Source organism: Pelecanus crispus, chromosome 2 (genome assembly GCF_030463565.1).
Source record: "Pelecanus crispus isolate bPelCri1 chromosome 2, bPelCri1.pri, whole genome shotgun sequence".
NCBI classification, from domain to species: Eukaryota; Metazoa; Chordata; class Aves; order Pelecaniformes; family Pelecanidae; genus Pelecanus; species Pelecanus crispus.
In genome coordinates this window covers 114,111,884-114,126,019 of record NC_134644.1, presented here as the reverse complement: position 1 = coordinate 114,126,019, position 14,136 = coordinate 114,111,884, and the positions used below count along the sequence as shown (strand labels likewise).

The 14,136-nt window shown below is 36.1% G+C and overlaps 1 protein-coding gene across 1 annotated transcript in view; it reads right to left on the bottom strand.

The window, feature by feature from the left end:
• The window catches only part of CDH19 (cadherin 19), a 41,836-nt gene extending 28,014 nt beyond the window's left edge, over positions 1-13,822 (bottom strand). The window contains exons 1-5 of the mRNA XM_075706458.1: positions 13,625-13,822; positions 9,449-9,743; positions 2,577-2,696; positions 1,583-1,747; positions 673-857 (exon numbers count right to left, since the gene is read on the bottom strand). Of these exons, the coding sequence (XP_075562573.1) occupies positions 673-857; positions 1,583-1,747; positions 2,577-2,696; positions 9,449-9,743; positions 13,625-13,822 (963 nt within the window). The remainder of the gene's footprint in view (positions 1-672; positions 858-1,582; positions 1,748-2,576; positions 2,697-9,448; positions 9,744-13,624) is intronic.
• Between the last annotated feature and the right edge of the window lie 314 nt (positions 13,823-14,136).

Below are 14,136 nucleotides of genomic sequence, written 5' to 3'. Positions count from 1 at the left end.
TCCAAATAGAAAACAAAACAAAACAAAACAAAACAAACCATGAAATTTATAACATTCAGTTCTTCAGACTCCTGGATTTCACTAAACTATCAAACTCTATCATCAGTTCAGCTGATGACTCAATTGACCCAGCAATCTTCCTATGTGATTCCAAAATAAATCATATAGTATCAAAGCCTCTTAAATATCTTATTTCATAAACTAGAATATTTTTGAGTGTATTTAGTGTCTTTTCAAAGCTATGTCATAACGAGAACTCTACTGTCTATCTAATACTGTAATACGTTCTGGCTTGAGTTAAGTTTAACAGGAGGTGTTGGAAGTGAGGAAATATTATATACAATTTATTGATAAAGATTTTACAGATGATGGACAGAAGAGATAGAACATTTTCTCACAATGGGATGCACTGTGTTGCACAGCTAGGAATAACATTAAGATACTTTGGCTGCCACTATTGTATTCAGAAGTAATAGAAATGAGTCAAAAAAAAACCCAAACAAAAGAAAAGCATGTTTCTTATTATCCCCTTAATAGCTCAATCAAATCACAAAACCTGAAGAAAGAAAAAATAGTAGAATCCAAAGCAATAGGCCTTATTTAAACATCCAACTTGCTTGAGGGGATTCTTTCCAGTATTTAGAGATTTTTAGAAGGTTTCTGAGATGTCACCTTTTTTAATACGATGATTCCTTCTTGAGTCTCATTGTTAGTAATGATGTCAAAAACATCTGAGCTATCATCTTCAATGAAATAGTTCATGGCTGCATTCTCCCCTATGTCGCTGTCTTCTGCAAAGACTTTACCTACAGTAGTGCCCACAGGAGCCTCTTCAGAGACGGTCATATAGTAGAGTCCTAAAGAAACAAATACTGGCACAGTTTAGTGATCTGCCATGGTTAATAGCTGCTGTAGCTATGATGGCCTGAGGCTCTCAGAAAGTTTGGGAAAGCCCCCAGCTTTTATTAGAGCAATGGAACTAATCTGGCAATGGATAGATCTTGGGGGCAGGGGATGACAACCTTTCCACTCATGCAGCCTCGTCTCTCAGCCCACTTTAGCAGTAAATAAAGAGCTGAGGAAAACCAACAGGGTGAAAAAAAGTGGAGGGCAAAACCTCACAACCACATTCACTTGTTCTTCCTGACAGCCCAGCTAGCAGCTAGAAACTTCTTGGACAGAGAAGGTCATATCACTTGCCAAAAGGTTTACTTTATCTGTCAGCAAAGAATGAAGAGAGGAGAAAAAGAAAGAAGGTGAGTGAAAATGGTACTAAATATCCCATTGCCCAGATTTTAGCCTTAGCTAGGGCAAACTGTATGGAAAGCAGTTTAGTAAGTCATCTGCCTCCAAAGCCTAACGATAAAACCAGCAAGCCTGAGGTATTTTGTAATGATAGGTTTTCTTTTCCTCTTCATTTTTGAGCTTTTGTGAGGGATTTTTTTTTAATTTTTTTTTTAAATCTGTATGTTGTAGTTAAAGCACAGACTTGTTCTGAAAAGACCCACCAGTAAACTTAATAGAGCTACAGTAGATGTAAATTTCCTCAAGACTTCAACTACTGTAAATAGCCTATACTCACGCTGTTGAAATTTAGGTGGATTGTCATTGATGTCGGAGAGGTTGATGGTAACAGTGGCTGTTGCTGAAAATGCCCCTGCTTGCCCAACCATATCTTTAGCTTGGATGATGACCAAATATTGATCTTTTGTTTCTCTATCCATTTGGGAGGCCATTCTGATGACCCCTAAAAATGAAAAGTATAATATAACAACATATAATAGTCCCATTTTTTCCCAATATATGACCATATAACATGGATATAAAATGCATTATTGGACACAGTTATGAATTTACATTCTACACCATGCACAGCACAACTGTCCTAATATTGGGAATTAGTACTCATGGCAACATCTACACTGTATGACAGATCCATTCTGCATACTTAGAGTTCTGGGGAGCAGAATACACCGTATATCTCCTCTACCATTGTCCTGGTTTTGGCTGGGATAGAGTTAATTTTCTTCCTAGTAGCTGGCATAGTGCTGTGGTTTGGATTTTACTTTTTTTTTCTGATTCACGCCCCCATCCCACTGGGGAGGGGGAGAGTGAGCAAACGGCTGTGTAGTGTTTAGCTGCCTGCCAGGTCAAACCGCAACAACCGTATATATAACCTTCTTTCTTCCCCAGAAATGAGGATTTTGGAAGGATGTCATACAGCTCTGGTTTCTCCAACATAGAGATAGGAATGTCACATAGTGAGTCATAGAGCTGTTAATCCAGAAGCGTTCCTCGGCCCATTTATTGGATGGGGTACTCAGAATCCAACTCTTTTCTTTAGCAAGATAATTTGCTAAGTAAGTTGATGATTCTCTAGAGAAAGAATTTCAGCTTCCTATGGGAAAGAAAGAATTAATTTTTTTTTTTTTTTTTGATCAGGAACTATTCAAAGATGTACAAGTGTAGGGCTGTATCAATTGATCTTTGTGTTGAAATGCAGACAAGCATTTTTGTTTGCATCCATTTTATGTTAGTTTATGAATGTTTTTAAGTTATAAGATCACTTGTAGTACCTGTCTTTGGCTCCACAGAAAAATAAGGCTGTCCCTGAATGAGACTGTAAAGTAGACGGGCACTATTCCCATAAGAAGGATCATCACCATCTGTAGCTGTTACCTGTGTAACTGAAGTACCTCAAGGAAAAAAAAAAAAAAAAGATTATGTTTATTTTCTTCTCGTATAAATTATCTCATAATTACAAAACATAAACTCTTTAAAAACTTTTTAACATACCAGTTATATTAGGAAACAGTCCTGAAAATTTACAGGAGCAAATGGCACCTTCTGAAATTTATCATTAAAAAAGGAAAATATTTCCTCAGCAACTGTTCTTGTTGCATTCAAATTTTCAATTAAAATGAAAATAAATGGTATATGACTTTTCAGCACTATATTTGTGTTGCTTAAAATACTACATATCTTATGCCTTATTCCCTTATTTCTGATATGTGAATGGAATACAGCAAATTGTTTCTCCTCCCCTTGTATATTCTTCAGAGTATTTTATGGAAGTTTCCCAAGGGAATAAGAAAACACAGCCACTTTATCACCAGTAGGCCCACTGGTGATAACAAAATTAATTGTTAGCAAGCAAAGCAGCCAAGAAGTATAACAAGGCTCTGATAACATTTTCTATCTTTGAGTTTTTAATGAGCCTGTCCCAGTGCAAAAGTCATGGCAGAATCCCCAGTTCAAAAGACACAGCAGAATCAATCTGCAGAGCTTGACTTCATCTCTGGCTGGAAACTGGTTATGTCCTAGATACAAGATTGGTAACAATCTCATGGCACCATCAGTGATGATTGTTCTTTAAAAGAAAATATTTGCAGTAGCATTGTTTTGTAAGGTAATCATTATTTTTGTCTTTTTTCCTCACCTAGGTTCTGCATAAGAATACAAATATCACTTCTCATGAGGAACAGCAGGAAATCAAGCTACTTTCTAAAACTTTCTGGCATACGTTCACATGGTTGCACCTGCTTACCAATATAGCTGTATAGTTATGCTGGAGGAGAAAAGAAGAAGAAACAATGGAGTGCAAGGAGTTAGACCAGAAACACCTTTTTTATGGCAAAATCAAAGTTGATACTTATCCCCAATAAAACAAATATATTAATTTCTGAGTTTTCTAGCAGTTCAATAGTTTTATTTTTAAACAGAAATGAAGAAGACTTTCTCATATAAGGTTAAGCTGAAAGAAATATTTTGATTATTTAAAAAAATACTTTTTGCATTTTCTGTCAATTTATTCAGCGGCACTCCAAGTGATTCTGTAATGCATGTTATCTTCTCTCAGAGTGGAGGTACACTAAAGTGTTATTAAATGTCACCAGCTTTTGAAGTGATATGTCCTTCAAAACATACAATACCAAACTTCTGACATTTAGGTTTGTATTAGGCGTGTGTATAGATGTATACATATATACATACTGCTTCCTATTGCTCTGAAGAAATGTAAAGATAAAATGACAGATTAATATTTAATCAAGGTACGTATATGCTTCAGAAATAACAGTATTCTTTAATAAGACCGAAGGGGTAAAGGAAATCTTCAGCTACAAAACTGTTAACTTCATATCAGCTGTGGCCTATGGAACCTGTTCTAACTAATACAGGAAATTAATCCTCTAAGACAATTTAGCATGATGAGAATGCAGTTGCTTTGAAAAAAAAAATGGAGTGCTAGTTAAGAAGGGATCAAGAACTATGAATAATCCAATAGGTACAGTGTGTTATAAATGCCATTTTCTACTAAACAAACCCAAGTGCCAACAACTACATTTAGAAATGGACTTGTTTAGAGCACCATATTTAATAAATCAGGAATAAAATCCAACAAGTATAAGACTGCAAAGTTATAGCAGTTTTTTGCATCTCACTCATTTAAAGGTAGATTTATTTTCTACACAGTTTCTAACCATTAGAAAGAAATGCTGAATCTAAATGAACATTTGCTGCTTCTCTAAGCCCCTGTCTACTTTTCCGCTAGCCTGTTGACTCTTTCAGAGAATAGCAGAAGACAGAAGCATGGAATTTACCCAGTTGGGCTCAGTGAGATGCAGCTGGTAGATATAGGTGAGGAGGAAAGGTGAGCAGGCAAGGGGCATCTGGTAAAAAGGGAGGTGACCTGGAGGGAAGAAATAGCAAATCTCCTGCACTCTCAGAAGGAAGACTATTTCTAAACTGGGGTGGCAGGATACCATGTAAAGAGAGGACTACAGTTTCTGGCATTTTTTTAGGACAAAGATTTCATGATCACTATATGAACATCTACTTTAAAATTGGACTATGTAAGAAGCAGAAAAGTAGTATCCTGGGTTTAGAATACTTTTTCAGTTTTTAATTTTTCACTGCCATGAAGCAGGTATTTCTTTATACATTTAACCTGCAGCAAACAAAGCAAGCCATCTGCTGAATGGAATCACGTTTACTTAGACATTTGTATTTGAGTGATAGAAATGATAAAGTTAATATTATATACTCAAAAACTCCAAAAAGCCATGTTTTGTAACTCCATGGTTGGTAGAAGAATAATTGATCAGATACAAATAGTATCTTTTAAAAGAATCAATTAACACTCCCCTCCCCCAACAAACAAACAAAACCCACCTCTTGACATTCCAGCTATGACATGATATAATTAATAATCCAACCATGATACAGTTTCACAACACTTTTGTGAAGATGGATGTCATGGAAGAGACAACTGAATATGTTTGTGGGCTTTCAAACATGCATTTTTGAATATGGGAGTCTGTGTGATATTGATATAAACTTTAGCCTGAAGTCTGTGTTTTATGTACACAGTAATGTCTTAAGCTGGGTAATAAACATGTTTACACATTTTTTTGCTTTTTGTTAGCTTTATTTAAGACAAACTACATTTTGCTGATTGCTGTTTCTTTGTATTCCTGCAGCCTTGGTTTTACTCTTCTTGGGCAAAACATAGCAGTGCCACTTACACATTGCAGCCCATTAAGTCTACTATAGGGTCCTCATATGGCAAATAGTTATTCATTTTTCTAACTAGAGCTTGAAATCTATAAAAACATTAAGTACTGGTATATTATTGCATCTGACTCTTAACCATTCCATCAGATATACTGCATTTGTATAAGTTTAACAGATATATGGAAGACACTTAATGTAAAATTGTACCAAATGCCTGAGGGAAAAGCACAGCCCTGTGTTCCTAGAAAAGAGTCCATTTGCTGACACACTTTTCATTTGCTGTGACACTTGCATATAAAATCCTTATAAAATTTAGTATCAAAGATAAAAGAGGGTAAGAAAGAATTAAAATGTATTCTAATTTGTTGGCACATTAGTATATATATATTGATATTTTTACCTAACTTTAGGCAAAATTACCTGTGCCTGTTTTCTGTTTTTCTGTGGTTCTCTGAGGCAAGTGGCCAGCTGTGAATAATTCTCTCCTTGCTTTCTTAGTTTCAGACAAAATGTTCACTAACAGTGAACTGCTTTCCCAAGTATTGACCACGCTTCCTGAGCATGTTTTCTATGAGGAAATTACTAGGAGATCCCAAGTCTAGCACCAGTAAGCTGAACTGCTGCTAGAGAGCTCTGAAATAGAGCAAAGGCCAAGTCTCTCTATTGCACTGTATCATTTAAACTAATTCTGGTCTACATCCCTTACTATGCAAGAGGATTTTCTATTTTACTGGGAGAAAAGCACTGACATAATGAACTATTATGATATCAGTGCTGCAAATTTTACTTGGTTACTGTTTCTATCTACTGGGAGGTTAGAAATGTCCTTGTAAGGATTGATGCTTTAGGATGCACATTAAAAGAGGTTTCATCTCACAATTGCAGTCTTTACCCTTTGAGGAGCAGGGTAAGTGAGCCCAGAGAAGTCCTCATGGTGTGGTTCAGCTTTTCCATTGGAGCTGACCACTGTTAAGGTATATATTATTATATAACACTTCACTTACATTCTATATGCCAGACATATGCATTAGTTTGCCAGTAGTGTAGTAGTGTCTACATGGAAGAAGTAGGTGAAAGAATGACCTCTGAAATAGCTATGGTATTAATGCTAGAGAGGTAAAATGTAGAAGAAGCAGTGTAGAAAATATTTCAAGATCCATAAGACTGACTTAGATTCACATATCATACACTGGATGATTGCAAATCTGCGAGTTTACTATTTCAGGTAGTCTGTGTCTGAGATAGGAGGCAAGGAGGGATCTTGTTTTATTTTTCACCCATTCTGACAAATGGGAGGTGGTGTTACTTCTGGGTTTTTTTGTTTTGGTTTGGTTTTTTTCATATGTTTCTACATTTTACTGGAATCTTTTTTTATAATCTTACAGGAATATCACAAAATAAATTAAGGTTTTTTTGCAGTTTAATTAATCTTATGCTGAAGAGAAAAGGTATTTTAGGAATTTAAATATATAATAGATGACACAGGAGACTGTGTCATCTATTGATAAAGACTGCTGAGCCTTTCATTTTTACAGGATCAGTTTATAGCCAACTCAAGTCAATATAGATCTGTCAACTGCTTGTTGATGGTTTCAGGTGAGAAACAGAAATATACGGGGAAAGATTACTACTGTTGTTTTGGGCCATAAGTACCTCCCTACCTAACTTTTTTCTTTTTTTTCCATATAGCCATCATTAAGACAGGAGCTCATCACTAAGACAGGAAGATAAAATAGAAGTAATCTGTAAGTCAATTCTTGATATGCTTCTGTGAATGGTTACAGGTCTGTGTAAGTATACATCAAACCATACTAAATTATCAGCTACTTTAAAACCACTTTTATAAGAGACCAAATGCCTTATAAACAACACTTTACTACAGAGAAAAAAAAAAAAAAAGAAAAGAAAAGAAAAGAAAAAAGGGCATTGTCAAAATCCTAAATCTGTGTAATCCCAGATAAAAATACCCAGATAATTCTAAACAATGAACGATGCCCATTGTTACTGTGAGCACATAAAAAAATGCAAAGGTCCTTGACAAGGCACCTGTCTTCTTGTCTCCAAACTTGAATGAACAAGCAAAATGCAAAGGCTAGAAATACCCTCTGAACAAGCAACTGATTGTGTCAGGAAAAAGTTATTTGACCAAGAGCTCAGAAGCAGAACTCTTGAGACGAATAAGTCTGTCTGCATGGAAGAAAGTGGCAGTGAAGAAATAATCATACCCCCAAAAGTGATTTCCCTGGTAGAAGGTTGTATAAGCAGGGTGATTAGGAAATAAATTGATTAAATGGATGTCTTTTGTAGCTAGTGCTGGATGATGGTGAGCTACTGCTTCCTGGCAGAAAATAGGATACTAACCCCACTTTTGATTAAACCCCAGGCATGAATATCCTTTTCTTGCAACTGCTACCCAGGCTGGCAGAAGAGGATAAATTTTATAGCTCCCTGTGAAAGATTCACTGAATCTGCCCTAAAAGTTGAATGGGTAATGCTGAATGAAACATAGTTTTTATTACCTTTTATGATCACTGATGCTATTACTTTAATGACCTCATTAATTCATACAGTTTTAAGTAGCACAATATTTGAATTTCTTTTCAATATTATTTGCAATAGAAATAACCAAAAGAGATAGGGGTACAAATTTAAAAGATGACTGGGATTCTTTCTGTAAGCTTTAAAGAATCCAGTTTTCCTTTGATTTTTAACATAGTTATTTGGAGATAGCAGTATCTATAACATGTTTGTTTATGTCAGCTGCATTCACACTTTTTTTTTTTAAGGATTTAAATGTATGTGTATACACATTATGTATGCATATGCACATATACACATATACTTACATATACACCTATATTTGTCCAATGTTGACTTTGCTTTGTATTTGTTTTATTAAGTTTCCAGGTACATGACAGATCCTAGTACAGGTCTGTTTGATCATGTGGAAGTGGGAAAGAAGAGGTGCAGGGATTAAGTTGTTCCTCTTGATAGCAAAATTACAATTCATGTGCTTAGGAAATCAGAACGCAGTGCTTCACTACACACCATCTAATCCAAACAAAGAGAAGCTGGCTGATAGGAAAGAGGCTTGGCAGTGTAAATAGGTAGACATCATGCATGGTGTGAGAGTGGTCATCACATCAGCCCCACATCAGTTTTATACCATTCTTGTTCTGAACATATAGGAAGGAAACTATCCCTATCTTTGGAGGGGAAATGGTGAATGCCTGTGATGTAAATGTGACTCTTTTCCAGTTACAGTACAATACGATTTCTGCTACACAGGGTGTAATAAAGACATATTGTTTCATTATTAAGCAGAATCAGAGTAGACTTCAGGATGCTCTTGAGTACTTTTCAGTTCAACCAAGCTTATATTTATGTCCTTAAAAGAGTCAACTGAAGTCAGAGGACTTTAAAGTTTATGTACCTACTACTTTCCTTTCAGATTTGTAGAAGGCTGAAAAGCTGTCAGGTTGTAACAATAATCATATACTGAACAATTTTCTAGAGACTAGGGTCCTATACTGATTGAAAAAGTAGTGACATCTGTCAGCCCCAAATCTCCTTTGCAGTATCAACTGTCTATGGTACTCTACCTATTTTGAATGGTAATGTTATATTTGTAAACAAGTAGCAATTTCAAGGCTGAATCACTGATGGGAAAGACAACTCTCTATAGTCAATCCAAGCATGTATCCAGATTCTGTAAAAGGACTTGGATACATGTAGGTACCTAAATATTTAAAGGCAATGATGTTAAGTAGAGGTATGCACAACCTATACCTTTGCAAATTTCCAAGATTGTAAAATAGTTTGCTCCCTTCTCACTGAAAGGCACTCTATAAAATATGCTATTAAGATTTTATATCAACATAGCTATCTAGGAAAAAATCAGGAAATAAAGAGTTTTGTTCATGGCATGTCATACCTTCAGGTGACATCTCTGGAACAGTGGCCACATAAGGTCCATCCAAGAACTGTGGTTCATTATCATTGACATCTCGAACTTTGATAATAAATTCTGATTCAGGTTCAACAGGAAGCTCAGTCCTCCTGTTCATTGCTTGTGCTCTTAGAGTGTAGAAGGGTTTCTTCTCTCGATCCAGTTTTTGTGTCACGTAAATTTTGCCATTATTTTCATCAATGATAAAAATGCTTCCAGCTCCCTCCCCAGTCAAAATGTATTTTAGGTTGCCGTCTTGCTTGTCTAAATCTGATTTCAACTGCAAGTACAAAACAGAAAAATAAGCCACATTTTGAGAGAAATAAAGTTTTGGAATATTCATTTTAGGCTTTGTTTGTTTTCATTTTACAGTGAACCCTGTCACTAGTGAGCCTTCTTGGATACTAATATTTAAAAGAGTGTACTGTCATATTTTCAGCCAGTCATGGCTCATTTTTAGAGTATTGATATAACAGACATATAAATGCATGGCAAATCTGAAAAAAGATGCTTCAGTCACTTTGAAATGAAGGGAATGAATGTAAGTACCTACTTTAGTTCATTGCTTTATCAGCTCCCATAAACTTCTGCTGAAAATGATGCAAAGGTCATTAAACATTATCTAAATTTTTTATTATTATGAATAGCAAGTGTACTTTGTAAGTTTTATATATTTTTTTCTATTCAGCAATACTAAATGTAAGTATGAGAGACAGTGGTGTTCTATTTCTGTTGAAATATTAAAGAGATGAAAAGCCATTCTGTGGTATAAGCCTGTATTATTTATTCTGAAATAAATTGATAGACATTTTCCATTTCCTTCCAGGATGGTCTGCATCCTCTGTTGTCTTGCTAAGATGAACTTTATGATGAAGATTCTTCTGATGAAGCTGAGCCCTGGAGACCATTGCAGTCCAGCTGCATTTGTTTATGCCAACAAAATAGTTCTGTTAATGTCAACAATATGTACATATACAAGGGTGTATATGGCTATGATGGATCCTTTTGCACCCCTCCTGGGAAATATGTATGCTCAGTTACCTCCCTGACATGCCTGTACACCAGCACACACAGCATGGGGAATAAACAGGAAGAATTAGAGATCTGTGTGCAGTTGCAGGGCCACGATCTCATTGCAATTACAGAGACATGGTGGGATTGCCCACATGACTGGAATGTTGTCATGAATGGCTACGTACTTTTTAGGAAAGACAGGCCAGCAAGGCAAGGTGGTGGAGTTGCTCTTTATGTGAGAGAGCAACTGGAATGTATCGAGGTCTGCCGAGGGGTGGATGAAGAATGAGTTGAGAGCTCATGGGTAAGACTTAAGGGTCAGGCTAATATGAGTGACACTGTTGTGGATGTTTACTACAGACCACCTGATCAGGAAGAGGAAGTCGATGAGGCCTTCTACAGACAGCTGAAAGTAACCTCACGATCACAGACCCTGGTTCTCATGGAGGACTTCAACCACCCTGATGGAAATATACCACCCTTTCTGCTGGAAAGACAACACAGCTAGGCACACACAGTCCAGCAGGTTCCTGCACAGACTTGATGATAAGTTTTTGACACAGGTGGTGGAGGAGTCAATGAGGTGTGCTCTAATTTTTTATTTATATATTTAGTGTTTAGAACAAAAGAGGTCAAAATCTCTCAAAATCTGGATAATCATTGAAAAATCCAATGTTAAAAAAAAAAAAGTTCTATTCAGCCTGCTTCCTTTGCAAGGCAGCATGTTTTACATGCAAATAATATGTCTACCTGTTGATGTCATTAATCTCACTGTTTTGCTCCATGCTTATTGACCCTAGAGCTCAGTGTAGGGTATACAGCCACAGAGTGGGAAAGAAGTAACTATGGGATGCAAAGGGCACATTTCCCTATTGGATCTACTCAACATATTTTTTAATAGTTCCTGAAGTTGCAAAAATAATTTTAAATTTTCTTTGGAACAATGCCCATGCCTTTAGAAGATTTTCATAATGCATAATTATCTGCATGCATCAAATGGATAGTTTATTCAGAATGTGGCTGGGACACTGCTCTGACAGATGAGAAACAGTTCCTGCTGAGTTGTGTCAGAGTATTTAAGCCCTAAACTATACAGACTTGATTTCCCTAGCCAGTACAAAAGAGAAAATTATCAAGGATAGGGGGTTTAGAACCGTTTAAAATATGAACAAGTTAAAGTCAAACGTTTTCAACGTAAGTAGTTGTGTGCAAAGCATAGGGCAGGTTCACCCCTTTATGAGTGGTCTGGCGGAACTCATTTTAACACCATCCAAATTTGGCATCTGGCTAAGGGGCACCACAGATTCTTTTTGATCCATATATCTTGGTTTCCTTGGCATGAATCCCAGGGCATGGGAAAAGTGATGAATATCTAGATCTTTAACCTAAAATGGGGTTCAGATGTGATCACAGAGTGCATCGAACCCCAAGACTGGAAGCATGCCTCAGACTAGCTGTTCAGACATAACCTGTGTTGAACCACTTCACTCAGAATAATTTGTCCCCAAAAGGTTTTCATGACCTTGACCATGTTAAATGAGAGGTCTCTTACAGGTGACATTTCCTGAGAAAGCATACTGAAGGTTTTCAGTTTACCTGTTTTAAGCTAGACACAAAAGAATAAATGGTCTTTCTGTTGTAAATGAGAACTGGGAACAAAAATTTATGTACTTGCCATCATATATCTGCCATTGTAGTGCTGATGGACACATTTATTTTTCTTAAACATGATAATGGAAAAGGATTCATGAGTCTGTATTAAATGAAATTTGAAGATTGAGCTCTGAATTTGACTGCGAAAAGAAGTTGGTATGGAATACTGACTTAAAAACAGAGACTGTCTACCTTTGTGTTTTCATTGATGCAGTTTCCTTCAAGGCATTATTTATTAAAAAATTGTGTGTTGATCATAGACTATCACTTCATTAACTGAAAGGAAAGCATATTCTACTCAATAAAAAGACACAAGTAAATATGTCTGATTAGACAATGGTTAGACTGCAATAAATTAATCATAATCTTCAATAAAAATTCCCCATAGTTTACCTGTGAGAAATAGAAAGGCAAGATTATGAAATTTTTCTAAAGTTGTATGAAAATACATGACATATATGAAGTTTCTTTACAGGAAACTGTTTGCAGCTATGGGAAAAGTAATAATAATTAAAAAATGAGTATGTCTACACTTGTTCTTTCCGAAGTGAGACATCACACTTCCATAGTAGTTACTTTGAAGGGGATGTGAAAAAGTAATTAATGAATTTTGAGCACTTCACCCTTTGGGCCCAATTAAATTTTAGTGCTAGTTAATTAGCAGTTAAACTTATTTTGGTTCATTCATCTAGAAAGTGCCTTAAAGAGAAGAAAACTAGATCTCAAGATTACTATCTCTTCTAGTATACAAAAATAAATAATAACAATAATAATAACAATAATAATAACAATAATAAGCAGAGAGAGAAGAAAGGGGCAGATAAAGCCTCATTAAGACAATTATCTTAAAGCACATTTTTAAAGGAGGGTGAAAAATAATTGCTCGTTGTGCTAAACCTATGTTAATCTAATGAACCATGCAGATTCCTGTAGTTTCTCAGTGGTAAAAGGATTTAGTATTAATCTGCTTCATTAAAAATTAATGAGGGGTAAATCAGCTGCTACTTAGTGTAATAGAAAATCATGCTAAATACTGTTTGTAAACTACACTGCACTCAGTATGGCTGTTTTGATGCAGTGCCAAAAATAGCACAAGCAAATTGCCAGATGTTGATAAATGAGTCCTTAACTTTCATTCAGAAGACAGAAAGGAACTTTCCAGCTTGATATTTTTGCCTGCTGTGAATAGAACTAGTTTTAGTAACAGAGTGAATGTGGAGTTTCCTTGTGGAGTTTCCTAGGACAGCTGACCTAGGTGAAGGAAAGTCCTTGGTACTGTCATGACCTCCAGCTTTTGGAGTTCTCTGACCCTGTGTCAGGTCACAGGAAAGGAGAGATGTTGTGCTGCCTAGTTACAGATCCCTGAGCTCCTCTTTCTATCTTGATAATTCCAGGCCACTGGAGATGCTTGGTCTTGCAAGTCAAGGTAGTAAGATGCTAATCAGCAATGTTACATCTAACCTTGTACCATCCTTGAATCATTACTTATCATACCTGTCCAACATACACAGGCACAGTTGAAGTCTGTTCCTCAGTTGCAAAAAGTGGCTCCCATAGCCAGCCACGTTTCACTCTTCGAACTGCTGTGAAAGACTGATCTATGTTTTGAGCACTGCGGTTCTGCATGCTTGGAGAGCAAGGCCAAAGTTGAACAAGCATCAGCACGAGAGATAGCAATGTGGAGCAATTCATGCTGAATCCTTCTTTCAATCAATTTGCATCTGTGGAAGAGGAGAAAAAAATAAAAAAATAAAAATCTTTGACAAAACATCACTTCTGTCTTGCCACTTTTACATATTGATTCTGTGCTAATATAAGAGCTGATTTTCAGTCTTAAAACCTTCTCCTCTCTCTAAAAGGAAAGACCTGAAACAAAGTCTGTTTCTGATTAAAATAGAGATTCTCTTAGAGACTCTGTCATGAAAGTCAAGTGTTCAACTTTCCTTTATGAATATCCTACACAGGGACTCTCTAAGCAAAAAAGAAAAATCATCCTTCAGTTAATT